The 26,160-nt window shown below is 43.1% G+C and overlaps 1 protein-coding gene across 3 annotated transcripts in view; it reads left to right on the top strand.

Moving 5' to 3' along the window:
• LOC109891664 (arf-GAP with coiled-coil, ANK repeat and PH domain-containing protein 3) overlaps positions 1-24,445 on the top strand; it is a 156,627-nt gene extending 132,182 nt beyond the window's left edge. Inside the window, exons 20-26 of one of the 3 annotated variants that reach the window (XM_031825776.1) lie at positions 453-554; positions 1,124-1,347; positions 4,247-4,356; positions 9,427-9,537; positions 10,377-10,438; positions 17,916-17,971; positions 24,260-24,445. In XM_031825776.1, coding sequence (XP_031681636.1) covers positions 453-554; positions 1,124-1,347; positions 4,247-4,356; positions 9,427-9,537; positions 10,377-10,438; positions 17,916-17,971; positions 24,260-24,325 — 731 coding nt within the window. In that variant the 3' untranslated portion in view covers positions 24,326-24,445. Of the gene's footprint in view, positions 1-452; positions 555-1,120; positions 1,348-4,246; positions 4,357-9,426; positions 9,538-10,376; positions 14,278-17,915; positions 17,972-24,259 lie in introns of those variants that run through there. The other 2 variants (XM_031825775.1, XM_031825777.1) reach the window with 2 other exon arrangements.
• The last annotated feature ends 1,715 nt before the right edge of the window (positions 24,446-26,160 follow it).

Here is a 26,160-nt window from a genome sequence, read left to right as displayed (position 1 = left end):
GGGGTTAGGGTTAGGAGGAGTGTTTAGGGGGGGTTGGGGTTAGGAGGAGTGTTTGAGGGTTAGGGTTAGGAGGAGTGTTTAGGGGGGGTTGGGGTTAGGAGGAGTGTTTAGGGGGGGTTGGGGTTAGGAGGAGTGTTTGGGGGGTTAGGAGGAGTGTTTGGGGGGTTAGGAGGAGTGTTTAGGGGGGGTTGGGGTTAGGAGGAGTGTTCAGGGGGGTTGGGGTTAGGAGGAGTGTTTAGGGGGTTAGGGTTAGGAGGAGTGTTTAGGGGGTTAGGGTTAGGAGGAGTGTTTAGGGGGTTAGGGTTAGGAGGAGTGTTTAGGGGGTTAGGGTGTTTAGGGCGGGTGTACCTAGCTGGTGAGGAGACTGGGTTTGGGGCTGTAAGGGGGTCTTGTTGTGGAGCTTCAGGGGAGGAGGTGTGGTGACTAACGTGTCCGTGGCTTGGCGCTGGTTGGCCCTGCAGGTCTGAGCAGTGACAGTGGGCTGGGAGGCAGTACAGACGGGAGCACAGACATCCTGGTGTTTGGCTCAGTGGTCGACAGTGTCACCGAGGAGGGTAAGTCACAGGTGTGTGTGTGTGTGTGTGTTTCCTATTAGTGCTGACATTGTTGATAAATACTTTGAGGAAAAATGTACCTACTATGACTGTGATATGTGGTTGTCCCACCTAGCTATCTGTAGATGAATGTCCTGACTATGACTGGTCCACCTAGCTATCTGTAGATGAATGTACTGACTATGACTGGTCCACCTAGCTATCTGTAGATGAATGTACTGACTATGACTGGTCCACCTAGCTATCTGTAGATGAATGTACTGACTATGACTGGTCCACCTAGCTATCTGTAGATGAATGTACTGACTATGACTGTGATATGTGGTTGTCTCACCTAGCTATCTGAACACACTAATTGTAAGTCGCTCTGGACAAGATCGTCTGCTAAATGTCTAACATGTAAAATTGTGTGTGCACGTCAGAATTTACAGACTGTGTACTTTCAAAGGTTCAGCGCTAGTCGTATTTTAGGACTTTGTCAAACTGTAGTAGCCAGACTAACCCTCCTCTCCCTCATTCTCCACCTCCCCCCCACACTCTCTCCTTCGCCCTCCCCCTCGCCCCAGTAGAGTGTGAGGGTGAGTCAGAAGAGGAGGAGTCTAGCGGGGAAGTGGAGATAGAGCAGGAGGCGGGATCAGACCCTGAGGAGCCCCTCTCCCCGGGGGCGTTGCTCTACCGGTCGTCACGGCTACACAACCTGCCACTCATGGCCGAGGCGCTGGCGCACGGGGCAGACGTCCACTCTGCCAGCGATGAGGAGGGAAAGACCCCGCTCATACAGGCCGTGGCAGGGGTAAGATACACACACTATAGATACACACACTATAGATACACACACTATACAGGGGTAAGATACACACACTATAGATACACACACTATAGATACACACACTATAGATACACACACTATACAGGGGTAAGATACACACTATAGATACACACACTATAGATACACACACTATAGATACACACACTATAGATACACACACTATACAGGGGTAAGATACACACTATAGATACACACACTATAGATACACACACTATAGATACACACACTATAGATACACACACTATACAGGGGTAAGATACACACTATAGATACACACACTATAGATACACACACTATAGATACACACACTATAGATACACACACTATAGATACACACACTATACAGGCCGTGACAGGGATAAGATACAAGCTATAGACGCTATAGGCAGACACTATATACACGCTATAGGCAGTGTTGGGCAGAGTGCAGACACACACTATACAGGTCACAGGCGGCTGGTGGCACCTTATTTAGGGAGGAGAGGTTTATAGTAATGGCTGGAACAGAATAAATGGAATGGTATCAAATACACGGTTTCCATGGTTTTATTCCAGATGTTATTATGAGTCGTTCTCGCCTCAGCAGCCTGCCTTTATACATACGACACTGTGGTCTGATACGACACTGTGGTCTGATACGACACTGTGGTCTGATATGACACTGTGGTCTGATACGACACTGTGTTCCGATACGACACTGTGGTCTGATACGACACTGTGGTCTGATACGACACTGTGGTCTGATACGACACTGTGGTCTGATACGACACTGTGGTCCGATACGACACTGTGGTCCGATACAACACTGTTCAGACACTGTGGTGTGATACGACACTGTGTTCCGATACGACACTGTGGTCTGATACGACACTGTGGTCTGATACGACACTGTGGTCCGATACGACACTGTGGTCGGATGCGACACTGTTCAGACACTGTGGTCTGATAAGACACTGTGGTCCGATACGACACTGTTCAGACACTGTTGTCTGATACGACACTGTGGTCTGATACGACACTGTGGTCCGATACGACACTGTGGTCTGATACGACACTGTTCAGACACTGTGGTCTGATATGACACTGTGGTCCGATACGACACTGTGGTCTGATACGACACTGTGGTCTGATACGACACTGTGGTCTGATACAACACTGTTCAGACACTGTGGTCTGATACGACACTGTGGTCTGATACGACACTGTGGTCCGATACGACACTGTGGTCCGATACGACACTGTGGTCTGATACGACACTGTTCAGACACTGTGGTCTGATATGACACTGTGGTCTGATACAACACTGTGGTCCGATACGACACTGTGGTCTGATACGACACTGTGGTCTGATACGACACTGTTCAGACACTGTGGTCTGATACGACACTGTGGTCTGATACGACACTGTGGTCTGATATGACACTGTGGTCTAATACGACACTGTTCAGACACTGTGGTCTGATACGACACTGTGGTCTGATATGACACTGTTGTCTGATACGACACTGTGGTCCGATACGACACTGTGGTCGGATACGACACTGTTCAGACACTGTGGTCTGATAAGACACTGTGGTCCGATACGACACTGTTCAGACACTGTTGTCTGATACGACACTGTGGTCTGATACGACACTGTGGTCCGATACGACACTGTGGTCTGATACGACACTGTTCAGACACTGTGGTCTGATACGACACTGTGGTCTGATACGACACTGTGGTCTGATACGACACTGTGGTCTGATATGACACTGTTGTCTGATACGACACTGTGGTCCGATACGACACTGTGGTCGGATACGACACTGTTCAGACACTGTGGTCTGATAAGACACTGTGGTCCGATACGACACTGTGGTCTGATACGACACTGTTCAGACACTGTGGTCTGATACGACACTGTGGTCTGATACGACACTGTGGTCCGATACGACACTGTGGTCTGATACGACACTGTTCAGACACTGTGGTCTGATACGACACTGTGGTCTGATACGACACTGTGGTCCGATACGACACTGTGGTCTGATACGACACTGTGGTCTGATACGACACTGTGGTCTGATACGACACTGTGGTCTGATACGACACTGTTCAGACACTGTGGTCTGATACGACACTGTGGTCTGATACGACACTGTGGTCTGATACGACACTGTGGTCCGATACGACACTGTGGTCTGATACGACACTGTTCAGACACTGTGGTCTGATACGACACTGTGGTCCGATACGACACTTTTCAGACACTGTGGTCTGATACGACACTGTGGTCTCTCCCTCTTCCCCATCACTCTCCTCCCCCACCGCTCTCTCTCTCCCTCTTCCCTCCCCATCACTCTCCTCCCCCACCACTCTCTCTCTCCCTCTTCCCTCCCCATCACTCTCCTCCCCCACCACTCTCTCTCTCCCTCTTCCCTCCCCATCACTCTCCTCCCCCACCACTCTCTCTCTCCCTCTTCCCTCCCCATCACTCTCCTCCCCCACCACTCTCTCTCTCCCTCTTCCCTCCCCATCACTCTCCTCCCCCATCACTCTCTCTCTCCCTCTTCCCTCCCCATCACTCGCCTCCCCCCACCACTCTCTCTCTCTCCCTCTTCCCTCCCCCACCACTCACCTCCCCCGTCCACTCTCTCTCCCTCTTCCCTCCGCCAACACTCTCCTCCCCCCAACACTCTCTCTCTCTCTCTCTCTATCCCTCTTCCCTCCCCCACCACTCTCCTCCCCCACCACTCTCTCTCTCCCTCTTCCCTCCCCACCACTCTCTCTCTCCCTCTTCCCTCCCCATCACTCTCCTCCCCCCACCACTCTCTCTCTCTCCCTCTTCCCTCTTCCCCTCATTCTCTCTCCTCTCTGTCAGGGCTCTCTGACAGCGTGTGAGTTCCTGCTGCAGAATGGGGCTGATGTGAACCAGAGGGACATGGGGGGGAGAGGACCCCTCCACCACGCTACCTACCTGGGACATACAGGGTGAGAGACATTCATTAATTCATTCATCCCTAACCCCTATACCACTCTACCTACTTTTTTTTCAAATCAAATTTTATTTGTAACCTGCTTCGTAAACAACAGTGAAATTCTTACTTACGGGTCCTTCCCAACAATGCAGAGAGAAAGAAAATAGAGAATAATAATTTAAAATAATAACGAATAAATTCACAATGAGTAACGATAACTTGGTTATATACACGGGGGTACCAGGCTATATACACGGGGTACCAGGCTATATACACGGGTACCAGGCTATATACACGGGGTACCAGGCTATATACACGGGGTACCAGGCTATACACGGGGTACCAGGCTATATACACGGGGTACCAGGCTATATACACGGGGGTACCAGGCTATATACACGGGGGTACCAGGCTATATACACGGGGTACCAGGCTATATACACGGGGGTACCAGGCTATATACACGGGGTACCAGGCTATATACACGGGGTACCAGGCTATATACACGGGGTACCAGGCTATATACACGGGGTACCAGGCTATATACACGGGGTACCAGGCTATATACACGGGGTACCAAGCTATATACACGGGGTACCAGGCTATATACACCGGGGTACCAGGCTATATACACGGGGTACCAGGCTATATACACGGGGTACCCAGGCATATATACACGGGGTACCAGGCTATATACACGGGGTACCAGGCTATATACACGGGTACCAGGCTATATACACGGGTACCAGGCTATATACACGGGGTACCAGGCTATATACACGGGGTACCAGGCTGATTATACACGGGGATACCAGGCTATATACCACGGGGTACCACGGCTATATACACGGGGGTACCAGGCATATACACGGTTACCAGGCTATATACACGGGGTACCTAGGCTATATTACACCGGGGTACCACGGCTAGATACAGGGGTAACCAGGCTATATACACGGGGGTACCAGGCTATCTACACGCGGGTACCAGGCTATCTTACACGGGGTACAAGGCTATATACACGGGGTACCAGGCTATATAACACGGGGTACCAGGCTTATATACACGGGGTTACCCAAGCTCTACTACACGGAGGTTACCAGGTAATTACACGGGTACCAGGCGATATACACGGGGTACCAGGCTATATACACGGGGTACCAGGCTATATACACGGGGTACAGGCTATATACACGGGGTACCAGGCTATATACACGGGGTACCAGGCTATATACACGGGGTACCAGGCTATATACCGGGTACCAGGCTATATACACGGGGTACCAGGCTATATACACGGGGTACCAGGCTATATACACGGGGGTACCAGGCTATATACACGGGGGTACCAGGCTATATACACGGGGGTACCAGGCTATATACACGGGGTACCAGGCTATATACACGGGGTACCAGGCTATATACACGGGGTACCAGGCTATATACACGGGGTACCAGGCTATATACACGGGGTACCAGGCTATATACACGGGGGTACCAGTACGGAGTTGATGTGCTGCGGAACAAGGTCATTGAGGTAGACGTGTACATATATCTAGTGGTAAAGTGACTAGGCAACAGGATAGATAATAAGCAGTAACAGCAATGTATGTGATGAGTCAAAATAGTTTGTGCAAAGGGGGTTCAATGCAGATAGCATTGAAGGAGAAGGGGTAGCTATTTGGTTAACTATTTAGCAGTCTTGTGGCTTGGGGGTAGAAGCTGTTCAGGGTCCTTTTGGTTCCAGACTTGGTGCATCGGTCCGGATTATTTGCCCGCTCCCTGAAAGTGGCAGCTCTAGCCTGTTTCTCAGTGCAGATGTTGCCTGAAATCCATGGCTTCTGGTTGGGATATGTACGTACGGTCACTGTGGGAACAACGTCGTCGATGCACTTATTAATGAAGCCGGTGACTGATGTGGTAAACTCCTCAATGTTATCGAATGAATCCCAGAATATATTTCAGTCTGTGCGAAACATTCCTGTAGATTAGCATGGGGTAAAAAGGAGACATTCCTGTAGATTAGCATGGGGTAAGAAGGAAACATTCCTGTAGATTAGCATGGGGTAAAATGGAGACATTCCTGTAGATTAGCATGGGGTAAAAAGGAAACATTCCTGTAGATTAGCATGGGGGTAAAATGGAGACATTCCTGTAGATTAGCATGGGGTAAAATGGAGACATTCCTGTAGATTAGCATGGGGTAAAATGGAGACATTCCTGTAGATTAGCATGGGGGTAAAATGGAGACATTCCTGTAGATTAGCATGAGGTAAAATGGAGACATTCCTGTAGATTAGCATGGGGGTAAAATGGAGACATTCCTGTAGATTAGCATGGGGTAAAATGGAGACATTCCTATAGATTAGCATGGGGTAAAATGGAGACATTCCTGTAGATTAGCATGGGGGTAAAATGGAGACATTCCTGTAGATTAGCATGGGGTAAAATGGAGACATTCCTGTAGATTAGCATGGGGGTAAAATGGAGACATTCCTGTAGATTAGCATGGGGTAAAATGGAGACATTCCTGTAGATTAGCATGGGGGTAAAATGGAGACATTCCTGTAGATTAGCATGGGGTAAAATGGAGACATTCCTGTAGATTAGCATGGGGTAAAATGGAGACATTCCTATAGATTAGCATGGGGTAAAATGGAGACATTCCTGTAGATTAGCATGGGGTAAAATGGAGACATTCCTGTAGATTAGCATGGGGGTAAAATGGAGACATTCCTGTAGATTAGCATGGGGTAAAAAGGAGACATTCCTGTAGATTAGCATGGGGTAAGAAGGAGACATTCCTGTAGATTAGCATGGGGTAAGAAGGAGACATTCCTGTAGATTAGCATGGGGGTAAAAAGGAGACATTCCTGTAGATTAGCATGGGGTAAAAAGGAAACATTCCTGTAGATTAGCATGGGGTAAAATGGAGACATTCCTGTAGATTAGCATGGGGTAAAAAAAAAAATGGGGGTACAACAGATTTCAGCTTCCCTGCGTTAAAATCACCAACCACGAGAAGCACCTCCTCTGAATGAGCATTTTCTTGTTTGCTTATGGCCCCATACAGCTCGTTGAGTGCGGTCTTAGTGCCAGCATCGGTTTGTGGCAGTAAATGGACAGCTAGGAAAAAATAGAGATGAAAGAAAACCTATTGGTAAATAGTGTGGTCTGCAGCTTATCATGAGGTATTCTAATTTGGGCAAGCAAAAAGGTCAAAACGTCCTGATCATTAGAAATCGTGCACCTGGGACACAGGGTAAGAGATTCATTGATTCATCCCTAACCCTTACACCACACTACCTCCCTGGAACAGAGGGTAAGGGATTAATTCATTCATCCCTAACCCCTACACCACACTACCTACCTGGGACACAGGGTAAGAGATTAATTCATTCATCCCTAACCCTTACACCACACTACCTACCTGGGACAGAGGGTAAGACATTCATTAATTCATTCATCCCTAACCCTTACACCACACTACCTACCTGGGACAGAGGGTAAGACATTCATTAATTCATTCAACCCTAACCCCTACACCACACTACCTACCTGGGACAGAGGGTAAGAGATTCATTCATTCATCCCTAACCACGATACCACTATCCATACCTGGGACATACAGGGTAAGAGACATTCATTCATCCCTAACCACTATACTTACCTGGTAACTTGCTTATATACACGGAGTACCACTACCGAGTGTATATAACCAACACATGAATGTTTCTAATCAAAATAAGAAGTGATGCAGTCAGTCTCTCCTCAACTCTTAGCCAAGGGAGACTGGCTTCATAGTATTTATATCAGCCCTCTGATTACAATGAAGAGCAAAACGTGGCTCTCTGTTCTGGACCAGCTGCAGCTTAACAAGGTCTATCCTTGCAGCACTGGACCACACGACTGGACAATAATCAAGATAAGATGAGACTAGAGCAGAACTTGCTTTTTGGAGTGTGGTTTCATAAAAGCAGAGCATCTCTTTAAAGGACAGATCTCTCTCCATCTTTACAACCAATGAATCAATATGTTTTGATCATGACAGTTTACAATCTAAGGTAACGCCAAGTAATTTAGTCTCCTCAGCTTATTCAACAGCCACACCATTCATGACCAGATTCAGCTGAGGTCTAGAACATAGGGAATGATTTGTACCAAATACAATGCTCTTAGTTTTAGAGATGTTCAGGACCAGTGTATTACTGGCCACCCATTCCAAAACAGACTACAACTCTTTGTTAAGGGTTTCAGTGACTACATTAGCTGTGGTTGCTGATGTGTATATGGTTGAATCATCAGCATACATGGACACACAGGCTTTGTTTAATGCCAGTGGCAGGTCATTAGTAAAAATAGAAAAGAGTAGAGGGCCTAGAGAGCTGCCCTGCGGTACACCACACTTTACATGTTTAACATTAGAGAAGCTTCCATTAAAGAAAACCCTTTGAGTTCTATTAGATAGATCACTGAATCCACGATATGACAGAGGTTGAAAATCCATAAGACATACGTTTTCTCAACAGGTTATGGTCAATAATATCGAAGGCTGCACTGAAATATAACAGGACAGCTCGCACAATCTTCATATGATAAATTTCTTTCAACCAATCATCAGTCATTTGTGTCAGTGCAGTACATGTTGAATGTCCTTCTCTATAAGTGTGCTGAAAGTGTGTTGTTTGTTTACAGAGAAATAACATTGTATTTGGTCAAACACCATTTTTTCCCAACAGTTTGCTAAGAGCTGGCAGCAAGCTGATAGGTCGGCTGTTAGAACCAGTAAAGGCCACTTTACCACTATCGGGTAGTGGAATGACTTTGGCTTCCCTCCAGGCCTGAGGACAAAGACGTTCCTCTAGGCTCAGATTAAAAATAAGGGGCCTCCCGAGTGGCGCAGTGGTCTAAGACACTGCATCGCAGTGCTAGCTGTGCCACCAGAGACTCTGGGTTTGAGCCCAGGCTCTGTCGCAGCCAGCCTCAACCGGGAGGTCCATGGGGCAAATATATCTATATCTCTCTCCAGATATATAGACATATATATATATATATAAATATATATCCATCTCTCTCTCTTTAGTCAGGTGTGTCTGTTCCTGAAGAGAGGGGCTTGTCAGACGGAGGTGGATGAGGAAGGTCACGACCCTCTGAGCATGGCTGTCCAGGCCGCTAACGCCGATATTGTTACACTGTAAGTGTTCACCGAAACCTCTTCTAAAAGTATCTTAAATAATCCCCCAGCATCCCCCCCGCCTCACTAAATGACTCAAATGTAAATATAAAATAAATAAATACAAAATGTCACCCAAACTTTTGTTAATATTATTCTGTTTTCTGTTTCTCTCCGATATATTTTTCCTACCTCTCCTTCTCCAACCCTACCCCCCCTTCTCCTACCTCTCCCCAACAAACCTACCCCCCCTTCTCCTACCTCTCCCCAACAAACCTACCCCCCCTTCTCCTACCTCTCCCCAACAAACCCCCCCCCCCCTTCTCCTACCTCTCCCCAACAAACCTACCCCCCCTTCTCCTACCTCTCCCCAACAAACCTACCCCCCTTCTCCTACCTCTCCCCAACAAACCTACCCCCCCTTCTCCTACCTCTCCCCAACAAACCTACCCACCTACCTCTCCTTCTCCAACCCTACCCCCCCCTTCTCCTACCTCTCCCCAACAAACCTACCCCCCCTTCTCCTACCTCTCCCCAACAAACCTACCCACCTACCTCTCCTTCTCCAACCCTACCCCCCCCTTCTCCTACCTCTCCCCAACAAACCTACCCACCTACCTCTCCTTCTCCAACCCTACCCCCCCTTCTCCTACCTCTCCCCAACAAACCTACCCACCTACCTCTCCTTCTCCAACCCTACCCCCCCCTTCTCCTACCTCTCCCCAACAAACCTACCCACCTACCTCTCCTTCTCCAACCCTACCCCCCCCTTCTCCTACCTCTCCCCAACAAACCTACCCACCTACCTCTCCTTCTCCAACCCTACCCCCCCTTCTCCTACCTCTCCCTCTCTCTCCCAGGTTGCGGTTAGCACGGATGAACGAGGAGATGCGCGAGGCGGAGGGTCCGTTTGGTCAGCCAGGTCAATACCCCAGCAGCTCCCCAACTGAACATCAGTACAGGAAATGTATTCAGGAGTTTATCTGCCTCACCATAGACTACTGTTAGGGGGCGCCACTGAGGTAGGATGCATCCCAAATTGCACCCTATTCCCTAAGTAGTGCACTACATTTGACCAGAGGCCTATTGGTACCCTATTCCCTATGTAGTGCACTATTTTTGACCTGGGCCCACTACAAAAGTAGTGCACTACATAGGGAATAGGGTGCAATTTCGAATACAGATTAGCCACTACTAACTGGGCATATAGAGGCATATCATACAGGGCAGAGTAGTAGGATGAAGTTGCCCTTAGATAAACTGGTCTGGAGTCAGTTTTGCTTTGTTACCGTAATTGGTTAGGGTTATGATTTGTGGAGGGTAAAGCTGATTCTAGATCTGTGTCTAAGAGCAACAAGGCCCTACTGACCGTAGCGCAGAACAACGTTGTTGTATCTTACCAACAATATGCTTCTCTTCTTCTTCTACATCCAGATCTTTTAACCACATCGCTCACCGTTCATATTATAAACTGAGTGAAACACAGTGTATCTGGCTGTTCCTAATAGTCTTGTCTGTGGTTCTCACTGTCAGGCCGTTTACTCGCTACACTGCTCAACACTTCCTGCCTCTCCTGTACACTCTTAGAGAAAAACAAAGTGCTATCTAGAACCATTAATGGCTCTTCGGCTGTCCCCATCAGGAGATCCCTTTGAAGAACCCGTGTGTGGGTTCCGTTATAGAACCCTTTCCACAGAGGATTCTACATGGAACACAAAATAGTTATATCTGGAACCAAAAAAGGTTCCCCTGTGGACATAGCTAAAGAACCCTTCTTTTCTTAGTGTAGGCCTTCCTGTCCATGTATTACCTCCCCTCTTCCTCCCTCTTCCTCCCTCTTCCTCCCTCTCTTACCAGTAAGGACCTAAGCTTCCACAGTCTTTACAATATTATTCTACAGTGTCCTTCCTATTCAGCATTTTACAGTAGTTTAGAACATTATATTATAGTGTTCTATTCAGCATTTTACAGTAGTTTAGAACATTATATTATAGTGTTCTATTCAGCATTTTACAGTAGTTTAGAACATTATATTATAGTGTTCTATTCAGCATTTTACAGTAGTTTAGAACATTATATTATAGTGTTCTATTCAGCATTTTACAGTAGTTTAGAACATTATATTATAGTGTTCTATTCAGCATTTTACAGTAGTTTAGAACATTATATTATAGTGTTCTATTCAGCATTTTACAGTAGTTTAGAACATTATATTATAGTGTTCTATTCAGCATTTTACAGTAGTTTATATTCCAGAATTTGATAGTACCATAAGAATTTATCAGCGCCCATTGTGTTATAATGAATTAGAATCTGTCGATTTAGAAATAAATGGCATGATTACAGTATGTCTATAACTCCGTGTTCCTTAAAGGGTTCAAGCTGGCCTGAAAAGGAAGCCTTTTGTCCTTATGTCTTCTGTGGGAGATCAAGGTTAGATGTAATTCAGTGGCTAGATGTGCAGGGATCCAACTGTTGTTCTACGGTGGCATGAGGTTACAGTGATATGGAATGGGTGTCGTTGTGGCTGCTATAGGCATGGTCAAGGAAGGTCCACTGCGTTAGTCTGGGAAGGTGGGGTCGTCATGTTTCACTGTGTGTGTGTAATGGGAAGGGACGGATGCAGGGGTGAAGTGGTTTAAATGTGATGAGAATACCGAAGGACTGATGGATGGAGAAAGAGACAAACACCTGCTTTGTTGTTACTTGTGAGTGAGGATTAAATGCATTATATAATTATTATTATTATTACGATGATATCTTAATTTTAAAAAACAACAACTTTCCCTTCCTAACAGTAATGTGCTTTATTTGTCGTTGCTGTCGTGTTTACGTCATGCTCTCTCATTTTGCTCCTTGAGTTTCTGGCTTTTTGTTTTGCATTAGTTTATTTATGTTAAAATAGGGTAGTAAAAAAATCCGGAATCTTCCATACATGATTCCTGGAAAACCGAGGAATTTGGGGGAAGTTATTGGAATGTTGTAGTCCTACGTTGAACCCGGAGGACTTGTGCAATGATGATTATTATTACAGAATTTATGTGTTTCTGTAAATTATTTTCCTTTATTTTATTTTATTTTTTTATCTTTCAAACTTTTCAATTATCCTCACTTTTTATTTTCTGACTGGATATGATTTGGTCTGGTCTTGCGTCATTCTGTCACACACACATTCTGGCTTCAGTTCTAAACAAGGGATTCATCAACCCTGATCTATACCTAGAATTACTGTACTAGACTTGTTGAAAAATGTCATTTATTTGTAGACATTCTAGTGATTACGTGTTTCTATATCTATATTTCAAACCTTTTGTTGATTGCAGTCCTTCGGTGTTTACTGATAAAGACATCTTATTCACGACCACACCAGTGGTGCTTTGGTTGACTTATGGGGCCATTGGTAACTGTCCCTGTAGTAGGTAGGGAGAGGAAGAGCTAGACCCATTTAATTATCATCAAAAACCCATTGTAATTCTATGGTTACAACTGACTGTCTTCTCCGGCCATCATTGCTCAATGCTCATTATATTCTGCATGCTTTTCGGTTGTGACCGGAACGTTCTAGAACGTATGTACGCGTTCTAGAATATACTCTTGGGCGTTTTTAGAATGCTGCGTAGTACTTGGGGGCGTTCTAGAATGCTGTCTGCATTCGGAGCATGATAGTTTCCTATTTGTCCCCTCATGGTGCTGTGCAGTCCTGTTAAAAAGCATGAGCTACAGTACAGTACAGCCACTTCCTGTGATGTCCTTAAACAACTTCCTCCTGTCTCTTTGGTAGACCTATGGACCTCTGTGCCATCTCTACGTCCACTTATGGACCAGCTATAGCTTCACTGTTTTGTCAATTTGATTTATTTTTCCTTTTTAATGAAACATAGAGCTGAACTGTTTTTCGTTCGCTAGCCGACCTCTGTTTGTTCCTCAACTACGTTGGCATGAAGTCCTAAAGTAGTTAGATATTTTTTTTTTCTCTCTGCCAAAGACTTTGGAAAAGAGAAGTGTGCAACAGTGTTGTTAGGCATCAATCAGTTTAACTTCAGCGAGAATACATAAATACCGCGTTTTAACGTCTGATAACACGTGGTACAGTGAAACATAAAGTGGTAGAAACAGTGTTCGCCAGTGTTTTTACAAAATGTTCAAAAGAAGATAGTCACAGAACAATTATTATTTTCATCGGTTGTTTTTTATTTTCAGAGTGTGGCAGCAGGTGATATTCTGCAAGTATTTTGAATTCAAAGTACAACAACAGGAGTGATAAAGTCAATATATTTGACCATGGACTGTGACTAAATAGGGTGGTAACCTAGCCCAGCTGAAGTGGTGGGTGTTGTTTCTTACTGTTTTAACATTGGGGTTAAAGGATGGCTTCTAAACAAACAAACAAACAAACAAACAAACAAACAAACATGCTGGAAATAAAAACGCTTTTTAAAATTTTAACTCTTGACTCAAACTGCCTGCTCTGACTTCCGCATTCCACCACGGAACCCTGCCTGTTCCGTGCCACCTGTTCTGATTCTGTTCTCTTCTTCCAAACATCTATCTGTGCACTCTTTTTGGAATATTGTGACATAGCTATCTCTCTGTCCTACTTGGGGAAACAAACATCCTTGTATTAATATCTCTACATTTGGATATCTTTGGAATAACTTTCTTTTTGTTCCTTGGTTTTAAGAAACACTGAGATGGTGATTTTAAACAATTTAAAAAATGCATAAAGAGAATAAAACCAAGAAACTCTTGATGAACTCCTCACCTTGCTTGGACTGCTTCTGCCTCATTTCTGACTCCTGTTGTCTTCTCTCAGTTGTAAACAACCCTTCTCTCTACGTTGCCGTAACTTTGCGGTTGGAATGTTACTGGAACGTTGGGAGAACGTTACTCACTGTTCTATATTGTAACCGCGTCAACACACACACCACCACACCTTCGGCATTCAACAACGCACAGTGTAGTCCTATGAAGCTAGAGCCAGATCAACGGGTCATATACTCATCTCAGAGAGGTCTTTCTTATACCCAACTCTCTTCTGTCTCCTTCTCTGAGGAAAAAAAATACACTGTCTGTTTCCCAAATAGCACCCTATTCCCTACATAGTGCACTACTTTTTTTTAAATTCCCCTACATAGTGCACTAGTCCTAGTTCAAAAGTAGTGCGCTATACACTGAGTATACTAAACATTAGGAAGTGTTGCAGTTCTTGACACACTCAAACCGGTGTGCCTGGCACCTACTACTATACCTCGTTCAACAACACATAAATCTGTTCTCTTGACCTTTCACCTTCTGAATGGCACACATACACAATCCATGTGTCAATTGTCTCAAGGCTTAAAAATAATTATTTCAACCGGGCTCCTCCTCTTCATCTACACTGATTTAAAGTGGATTTAGAAAGTGACATCAATAAGGGATCATAGCTTTCACCTGGATTCACATTTTTGTCACTTAGCAGATGCTCATATCCAGAGCGACTTACATTCAGTACATTCACCTACAGATAGCTAGGTGGGAAAACCATTGTCAGTACATTCATCTACAGATAGCTAGGTGGACCAGTCATAGTCAGTACATTCATCTTCAGATAGCTAGGTGGACCAGTCATAGTCAGTACATTCATCTTCAGATAGCTAGGTGGACCAGTCATAGTCAGTACATTCATCTTCAGATAGCTAGGTGGACCAGTCATAGTCAGTACATTCATCTTCAGATAGCTAGGTGGGACAACCACATATCACAGTCATAGTCAGTACATTCATCTACAGATAGCTAGGTGGACCAGTCATAGTCAGTACATTCATCTTCAGATAGCTAGGTGGACCAGTCATAGTCAGTACATTCATCTTCAGATAGCTAGGTGGGACAACCACATATCACAGTCATAGTCAGTACATTCATCTACAGATAGCTAGGTGGACCAGTCATAGTCAGTACATTCATCTTCAGATAGCTAGGTGGACCAGTCATAGTCAGTACATTCATCTTCAGATAGCTAGGTGGACCAGTCATAGTCAGTACATTCACCTACAGATAGCTAGGTGGACCAGTCATAGTCAGTACATTCATCTTCAGATAGCTAGGTGGACCAGTCATAGTCAGTACATTCATCTTCAGATAGCTAGGTGGACCAGTCATAGTCAGTACATTCATCTTCAGATAGCTAGGTGGACCAGTCATAGTCAGTACATTCATCTTCAGATAGCTAGATGGACCAGTCATAGTCAGTACATTCATCTTCAGATAGCTAGGTGGACCAGTCATAGTCAGTACATTCATCTTCAGATAGCTAGGTGGGACAACCACATATCACAGTCATAGAAAGTATATTTTTCCTCAATAACGTTGTTGTCAGTAAAGTCAGAGTTAGAAAGGGGGGGTGGAGGGTGCAAGATTCAGGTTTATTTTATGGGGAGGTGGGGGGAGCGAGGTGAGGAGAAAAGGGTGGATAAATAGTCTGTTGTACAACTGAAATGTGTCTTCTGCATTTAACCCAACCCCTCTGAATCAGAGAGGGGCTGTGGGGGCTGCCTTAATCAACATCCACTGTCAGCCTACCAGGGAACAGAGGGTTAACTGTCAGCCTTACTGGGGAACAGTGGGTTAACTGTCAGCCTTACTGGAGAACAGTGGGTTAACTGTCAGCCTTACTGGGGAACAGTGGGTTAACTGTCAGCCTACTGGGGAACAGTGGGTTAACTGTCAGCCTACCGGGGAACAGTGGGTTAACTGTCTTACCGGGGAACAGTGGGTTAACTGTCTTACCGGGGAACAGTGGGTTAACTGTCAGCCTTACCGGGGAACACTGTCTTACTGGGTTAACTGTCAGCCTTACCGGGGAACAGTGGGTTAACTGTCAGCCTTACCGGGGAACAGTGGGTTAACTGTCTTACCGGGGAACAGTGGGTTAACTGTCAGCCTACTGGGGAACAGTGGGTTAACTGTCAGCCTTACTGGGGAACACTGGGTTAACTGTCTTACCGGGGAACAGTGGGTTAACTGTCTTACCGGGGAACAGTGGGTTAACTGTCAGCCTACTGGGGAACAGTGGGTTAACTGTCAGCCTTACTGGGGAACACTGGGTTAACTGTCTTACCGGGGAACAGTGGGTTAACTGTCAGCCTTACTGGGGAACACTGGGTTAACTGTCAGCCTTACTGGGGAACAGTGGGTTAACTGTCAGCCTACTGGGGAACAGTGGGTTAACTGTCAGCCTACCGGGGAACAGTGGGTTAACTGTCTTACCGGGGAACAGTGGGTTAACTGTCTTACCGGGGAACAGTGGGTTAACTGTCAGCCTTACCGGGGAACACTGTCTTACTGGGTTAACTGTCAGCCTTACCGGGGAACAGTGGGTTAACTGTCAGCCTTACCGGGGAACACTGGGTTAACTGTCTTACCGGGGAACAGTGGGTTAACTGTCAGCCTACTGGGGAACAGTGGGTTAACTGTCAGCCTTACTGGGGAACACTGGGTTAACTGTCTTACCGGGGAACAGTGCGTTAACTGTCTTACCGGGGAACAGTGGATTAACTGTCAGCCTACTGGGGAACAGTGGGTAACTGTCAGCCTTACTGGGGAACACTGGGTTAACTGTCTTACCGGGGAACAGTGGGTTAACTGTCAGCCTTACTGGGGAACACTGGGTTAACTGTCAGCCTTACTGGGGAACAGTGGGTTAACTGTCTTACCGGGGAACAGTGGGTTAACTGTCTTACCGGGGAACAGTGGGTTAACTATCAGCCTTACCGGGGAACACTGTCTTACTGGGTTAACTGTCAGCCTTACCGGGGAACACTGTCTTACTGGGTTAACTGTCAGCCTTACCGGGGAACAGTGGGTTAACTGTCAGCCTTACCGGGGAACAGTGGGTAAACTGTCAGCCTTACCGGGGAACAGTGGGTTAACTGTCAGCCTTACCGGGGAACAATGGGTTAACTGTCAGCCTTACTGGGGAACACTGGGTTAACTGTCAGCCTTACTGGGGAACACTGGGTTAACTCTCAGCCTACCGGGGAACACTGGGTTAACTCTCCGCCTACCAGGGAACACTGGGTTAACTGTCAGCCTTACTGGGGAACAGTGGGTTAACTGCCTTGCTCAGGGGCAGAACAACAGATGTTTACCTTGTCAGCTCAGGGATTCGATCCAGCAACCTTTTGAGTACTGGCCCAATGCTCTAACCACTGGGCTACTTAAGATACTGTTTGAAGAGGTAGGGTTTCAGATGTTTTCACCTGGTCAGTCTACGCAATGGAAAGTGCAGGTGTTCTTAATGTTTTGAAAACTCAGTGTATAGGGAATAAGACACAGCCAAAGTAGGTTTGTTCTGTTTTGTTGACTGCTATCTGAGAAAAAGAATAAACTGACGACTGTTGTTGCTTCCGTTGCTACAGGCGTTGCCATGGGGACCAGCAGGAAGGTAAAGCGCAAGGATAGTGTTCGGGATAGAGTGAGTGATGCATCATGGTCTATCTCGCCTTGGGGGTATGGTGTCTGTCTCTGTGGTCCATGTTATCCGGGATCCTTGGGGACATCCCTAGCCAATCAGAAGTTGGGGATCCTTGGGGACATCCCTAACCAATCAGAAGTTGGGGATCCTTGGGGACATCCCTAACCAATCAGAAGTTGAAATGTAAAATGGTTAAGAAAGGGTTATTAAGGTTAGGTTTAGGGGAGGGGCTAAGGTTAGGTTTAGGGGAGGGGCTAAGGTTCGGATAAGGGTAGGGGCTAAGGTTAGGTTTAGGGGAGGGGCTAAGGTTCGGATATGGGTAGGGGCTAAGGTTTAGGGGAGGGGCTAAGGTTCGGATAAAGGTAGGGGCTAAGGTTAGGTTTAGGGGAGGGGCTAAGGTTCGGATAAGGGTAGGGGCTAAGGTTAGGTTTAGGGGAGGGGCTAAGGTTCGGATAATGGTAGGGGCTAAGGTTAGGTTTAGGGGAGGGGCTAAGGTTCGGATATGGGTAGGGGCTAAGGTTAGGTTTAGGGTAGGGGCTAAGGTTTGGATAAGGGTAGGGGTTTAGGGTAGGAATGTCTCAGGGATCCCAGATAGCTCTGACCATCTCTCTGTCCTACTGGTGTACATGATCATATATTTAAGGAACACTCAATCTCTCTTCAAATGGTGTGCACACACACACACACACACAAACAAACACATAACACACGCACAAACAAACAAACACAAAAACAAACACCAAACACGCACGCGAACACACTTGCTTTGGGAGAAAGTTTGGTTGGGTGACCTGATTGGTTAATCTATCTCTTCCCACTGTGTGATAATATTGTTCTGCTTATCAATGGGATCAACGCTTTTCTAAACATTGACAGCTGTGAAGGAAGTAGGCTTCAGAAGTTTGGTGATTGCAATGACCTCGTTCTATCCCAGCTTTCACAATCATTACAAATCATCAGTATTTAACCACAGGACTGAAAACACATTGGGTTTTATTTTGAATTTTGTCTACAACCTTTTGGTTACTGGCCCAATGCCTTGTTCAGGGGCAGAACGGCAGATTCCAGATGAATGATATGACACATTTCTGATCCTATTGTAAGAATTTGGAATCAAATTCTGTGAACCTCTTGAGTTCCGGGACTTGTGTGTTCATTGTAGCCTCCTGTGAGCTCCTGAACCAATAGGAAGCCTGCATTCAACACGAGTAGAGGGGATGCACACCGAACAGAGCAGATTTCAACCATAGAGAATGATAGAGGCCTCTAGAGGCCAAAAGGCTGTTTTAGCATGGGCAGCACCATTGAGGGCTTCCACCATGCTTCCACCATTTTAAAGTAGTCAACTGGGTGGGGATTCCTATGGTTTGTTGCATCAATGGCGCTGCCCATGACACCACAGATCCTTTAATGGCAGAGATATAAAGATGAGTCCTCTTTCTATCTCTAGGGGATCAACCCTCAGGCGAGGTGGTCAGGATGTTCACCACTATGGCTGCGTTTACACAGGCAGCCGAATTCTGATCTGTTGCCCAATTATAAGGAAAAGTACTGATCTGATTGGTCAGAAGAATTACTCACTCCAGCTTCAGGGATGGGCAATAGAACATTACTATAGAATACTATAGGGCATTAGAACTATAGAACATTACTATAGAATACTATAGGGCATTAGAACTATAGAACATTACTATAGAATACTGTAGGGCATTAGAACTATAGAACATTACTATAGAATACTATAGGGAATTAGAACTATATAACATTACTATAGAATACTATAGGGCATTAGAACTATAGAACATTACTATAGAATACTGTAGGGCATTAGAACTATAGAACATTAATATAGAATACTGTAGGGCATTAGAACTATAGAACATTAATATAGAATACTGTAGGGAATTAGAACTATAGAACATTACTATAGGGAATTAGAACTATAGAACATTACTATAGGGAATTAGAACTATAGAACATTACTATAGAATACTGTAGGAAATTAGAACTATAGAACATTACTGTAGGGAATTAGAACTATAGAACATTACTATAGGGAATTAGAACTATAGAACATTACTGTAGGGAATTAGAACTATAGAACATTACTATAGGGAATTAGAACTATAGAACATTACTATAGAATACTATAGGGCATTAGAACTATAGAACATTACTATAGAATACTATAGGGCATTAGAACTATAGAACATTACTATAGGGAATTAGAACTATAGAACATTACTATAGAATACTATAGGGCATTAGAACTATAGAACATTACTATAGGGAATTAGAACTATAGAACATTACTATAGAATACTATAGGGCATTAGAACTATAGAACATTACTATAGGGAATTAGAACTATAGAACATTACTATAGAATACTATAGGGCATTAGAACTATAGAACATTACTATAGGGAATTAGAACTATAGAACATTACTATAGAATACTATAGGACATTAGAACTATAGAACATTACTATATAATACTATAGGGCATTAGAACTAGAACATTACTATAGGGCATTAGAACTATAGAACATTACTATAGAATACTAAATCAAATCAAATCAAATGTATTTATATAGCCCTTCGTACATCAGCTGATATCTCAAAGTGCTGTACAGAAACCCAGCCTAAAACCCCAACAGCAAGCAATGCAGGTGTAGAAGCACGGTGGCTAGGAAAAATTCCCTAGAAAGGCCAATACCTAGGAAGAAACCTAGAGAGGAACCAGGCTATGTGGGGTGGCCAGTCCTCTTCTGGCTGTGCCGTGTGGAGATTATAACAGAACATGGCCAATACTATAGGGCATTAGAACTATAGAACATTAATATAGGATACTATAGGGCATTAGAACTATAGAACATTAATATAGGATACTATAGGGCATTAGAACTATAGAACATTAATATAGAATACTATAGGGAATTAGAACTATAGAACATTACTATAGAATACTGTAGGGCATTAGAACTATAGAACATTACTATAGGGAATTAGAACTATAGAACATTAATATAGAATACTGTAGGGAATTAGAACTATAGAACATTACTATAGGGAATTAGAACTATAGAACATTACTATAGAATACTGTAGGGCATTAGAACTATAGAACATTAATATAGAATACTGTAGGGAATTAGAACTATAGAACATTAATATAGAATACTGTAGGGCATTAGAACTATAGAACATTACTATAGGGAATTAGAACTATAGAACATTAATATAGAATACTGTAGGGAATTAGAACTATAGAACATTACTATAGGGAATTAGAACTATAGAACATTACTATAGAATACTGTAGGGCATTAGAACTATAGAACATTAATATAGAATACTGTAGGGAATTAGAACTATAGAACATTACTATAGGGAATTAGAACTATAGAACATTACTATAGAATACTGTAGGGCATTAGAACTATAGAACATTAATATAGAATACTGTAGGGAATTAGAACTATAGAACATTACTATAGGGAATTAGAACTATAGAACATTACTATAGAATACTGTAGGGCATTAGAACTATAGAACATTACTATAGGGAATTAGAACTATAGAACATTACTATAGAATACTGTAGGGAATTAGAACTATAGAACATTACTATAGAATACTGTAGGGCATTAGAACTATAGAACATTACTATAGAATACTATAGGGCATTAGAACTATAGAACATTACTATAGGGAATTAGAACTATAGAACATTACTATAGAATACTATAGGGCATTAGAACTATAGAACATTACTATAGGGAATTAGAACTATAGAACATTACTATAGGGAATTAGAACTATAGAACATTACTATAGAATACTATAGGGCATTAGAACTATAGAACATTACTATAGGGAATTAGAACTATAGAACATTACTATAGAATACTATAGGGCATTAGAACTATAGAACATTACTATAGGGAATTAGAACTATAGAACATTACTATAGAATACTATAGGGCATTAGAACTATAGAACATTACTATAGGGAATTAGAACTATAGAACATTACTATAGAATACTATAGGGCATTAGAACTATAGAACATTACTATAGGGAATTAGAACTATAGAACATTACTATAGAATACTATAGGGCATTAGAACTATAGAACATTACTATAGGGAATTAGAACTATAGAACAATACTATAGAATACTATAGGGCATTAGAACTATAGAACATTACTATAGGGAATTAGAACTATAGAACATTACTATAGAATACTATAGGGCATTAGAACTATAGAACATTACTATATAATACTATAGGGCATTAGAACTAGAACATTACTATAGGGCATTAGAACTATAGAACACTACTATAGAATACTAAATCAAATCAAATCAAATGTATTTATATAGCCCTTCGTACATCAGCTGATATCTCAAAGTGCTGTACAGAAACCCAGCCTAAAACCCCAACAGCAAGCAATGCAGGTGTAGAAGCACGGTGGCTAGGAAAAACTCCCTAGAAAGGCCAAAACCTAGGAAGAAACCTAGAGAGGAACCAGGCTATGTGGGGTGGCCAGTCCTCTTCTGGCTGTGCCGGGTGGAGATTATAACAGAACATGGCCAATACTATAGGGCATTAGAACTATAGAACATTAATATAGGATACTATAGGGCATTAGAACTATAGAACATTAATATAGGATACTATAGGGCATTAGAACTATAGAACATTAATATAGGATACTATAGGGCATTAGAACTATAGAACATTACTATAGAATACTATAGGGAATTAGAACTATAGAACATTACTATAGAATACTGTAGGGCATTAGAACTATAGAACATTAATATAGAATACTGTAGGGAATTAGAACTATAGAACATTACTATAGGGAATTAGAACTATAGAACATTACTATAGAATACTATAGGGCATTAGAACTATAGAACATTACTATAGAATACTGTAGGGAATTAGAACTATAGAACATTACTATAGGGAATTAGAACTATAGAACATTACTATAGAATACTATAGGGCATTAGAACTATAGAACATTACTATATAATACTATAGGGCATTAGAACTATAGAACATTACTATAGGGAATTAGAACTATAGAACATTACTATAGAATACTGTAGGGAATTAGAACTATAGAACATTACTATAGGGAATTAGAACTATAGAACATTAATATAGAATACTATAGGGAATTAGAACTATAGAACATTAATATAGAATACTATAGGGAATTAGAACTATAGAACATTACTATAGAATACTGTAGGGAATTAGAACTATAGAACATTAATATAGAATACTGTAGGGAATTAGAACTATAGAACATTAATATAGAATACTGTAGGGAATTAGAACTATAGAACATTACTATAGGGAATTAGAACTATAGAACATTACTATAGAATACTGTAGGGCATTAGAACTATAGAACATTAATATAGAATACTATAGGGAATTAGAACTATAGAACATTACTATAGAATACTGTAGGGAATTAGAACTATAGAACATTACTATAGAATACTGTAGGGAATTAGAACTATAGAACATTACTATAGGGAATTAGAACTATAGAACATTACTATAGGGAAATAGAACTATAGAACATTACTATAGAATACTGTAGGGAATTAGAACTATAGAACATTAATATAGAATACTGTAGGGCATTATAACTATAGAACATTACTATAGGGAAATAGAACTATAGAACATTACTATAGAATACTGTAGGGCATTAGAACTATAGAACATTACTATAGAATACTATAGGGCATTAGCTCTATCGAACATTACTATATAATACTATAAGGCATTAGAACTATAGAACATTACTATATAATACTATAGGGCATTAGAATTATAGAACATTACTGTAGGGCATTAGATCTATACCTGTCCAATCATTTTAGACCAGTGCCATACTGAAGTATGGAAAACAATCCTGATAATTACCTGACAGTTTTTCTAGTTTTCCTATAGTAGATGTTCTGATCTAGTCCTGATACTGTGCTTTACTAACACTGGGATCTCTGAACCAGTGGGGTTCATTTAACACCACACGGGGTGACAGATTATCTGTGGGCTATCTAGTGATCTAGTCTGAACCTCTGATCAAGTCAAGTTATTGCTAGTTCTATCTCTGGTCCAGGATGTTAGTGTATGTTCCTTCACTAACCCACACAGCCACACTAATGCCTGGGACCAAAGCTACTCTATTCCTTGGGGAGCCACAGTGCCCGAATGGCGCCCCCTTGTGATTGTAATGTCCCCTCTTGCAGGTAACACAACATATCACATCTTTCGGGAGTTCTCGCTCATGGCGTCCCACCAGCCCGAGAAGCTAAAGAGGAGAATAAACTACAACAACTGCCAGACGTAGTCCATGATGACATCAAAACATACTTCAGCCACTGCCTGAGGTAGTCAAAGACTCCTAACTTAACTCAGACTCTGAAGTGACTTGCTAACAAGTCTCTGTGTCCTACACCTGAGATCTATTTAGGTAGAGCACCGCCACCAAGACAGATCTATTTAGGTAGAGCACCACCACCAAGACAGATCTATTTAGGTAGAGCACCGCCACCACGACAGATCTATTTAGGTAGAGCACCGCCACCAAGACAGATCTATTTAGGTAGAGAACCACCACCAAGACAGATCTATTTAGGTAGAGCACCGCCACCAAGACAGATCTATTTAGGTAGAGAACCACCACCAAGACAGATCTATTTAGGTAGAGCACCGCCACCAAGACAGATCTATTTAGGTAGAGAACCACCACCAAGACAGATCTATTTAGGTAGAGCACCGCCACCAAGACAGATCTATTTAGGTAGAGAACCACCACCAAGACAGATCTATTTAGGTAGAGAACCACCACCAAGACAGATCTATTTAGGTAGAGCACCGCCACCAAAACAGATCTATTTAGGTAGAGAACCATCAAGACAGATCTATTTAGGTAGAGAACCATCAAGACAGATCTATTTAGGTAGAGCACCATCAAGACAGATCTATTTAGGTAGAGCACCATCAAGACAGATCTATTTAGGTAGAGCACTGCCATCAAGACAGATCTATTTAGGTAGAGCACCATCAAGACAGATCTATTTAGGTAGAGCACCATCAAGACAGATCTATTTAGGTAGAGCACCGCCACCAAGACAGATCTATTTAGGTAGAGCACCGCCACCAAGACAGATCTATTTAGGTAGAGCACCGCCACCAAGACAGATCTATTTAGGTAGAGCACCGCCACCAAGACAGATCTATTTAGGTAGAGCACAGCCACCAAGACAGATCTATTTAGGTAGAGCACCGCCACCAAGACAGATCTATTTAGGTAGAGAACCACCACCAAGACAGATCTATTTAGGTAGAGAACCATCAAGACAGATCTATTTAGGTAGAGCACCATCAAGACAGATCTATTTAGGTAGAGAACCACCATCAAGACAGATCTATTTAGGTAGAGCACCATCAAGACAGATCTATTTAGGTAGAGCACCACCATCAAGACCACCATTTTTCTTCAATCAGTTTTGATATAAACGTTTCAGTGGGTGTCCTGGTGTTCTCCTAGCACGCGATCATTGCTCTCAGTTCCATTGCATTACACAAGAGTCATCATTGGACGAAGGCGTCTTCTGTACGGGAGAGTTTTGTTAAGAGTCGCGACGCTCGGGCTGAACATTTAACACGCATTATTTGCGGTACGGTTTTGCAAGCATAAGGACTTTATCTTTATTTATTTTTTATGGTTAAATTGAAACACACCTTTTATAGGGTTCCCACACGGCCGTATCTCCATTTAAGCACTAGTTTAGGGAAAACATACGGAAGACAGAGTGGACTACCTGTGCTAATTAGTTATCAGCGTCTCCGAACATCTGTGTGTAAATGGAAGATGACAAACGTGTTGTCACTGAAAAATACTGTCGGTTGCAACTGTGTTGAAACCGGTTAAAACGGAGTACAGTGTTTATTTTGTGTATTTTGCATTTGGGAAATTATTTAGAGGGAATTCATGTTTCTAGAACCGTACTGCAATTGAGGATCGATTCAGGTTTGGATTGAATTTGGGTTCCAGAACCACTTCACCTTTAAACAGAACATGTAAGGTCATTGGACGAAGGAGTAACGTTAGGTTTCTTTAGTTTATTATTGGGCGATTGTTCCC

Source organism: Oncorhynchus kisutch, linkage group LG5 (genome assembly GCF_002021735.2).
Source record: "Oncorhynchus kisutch isolate 150728-3 linkage group LG5, Okis_V2, whole genome shotgun sequence".
NCBI classification, from domain to species: domain Eukaryota; kingdom Metazoa; phylum Chordata; class Actinopteri; order Salmoniformes; family Salmonidae; genus Oncorhynchus; species Oncorhynchus kisutch.
The sequence above is the reverse complement of the archived record's forward strand: the minus strand, read 5'-3'. Positions and strand labels throughout refer to the sequence as shown.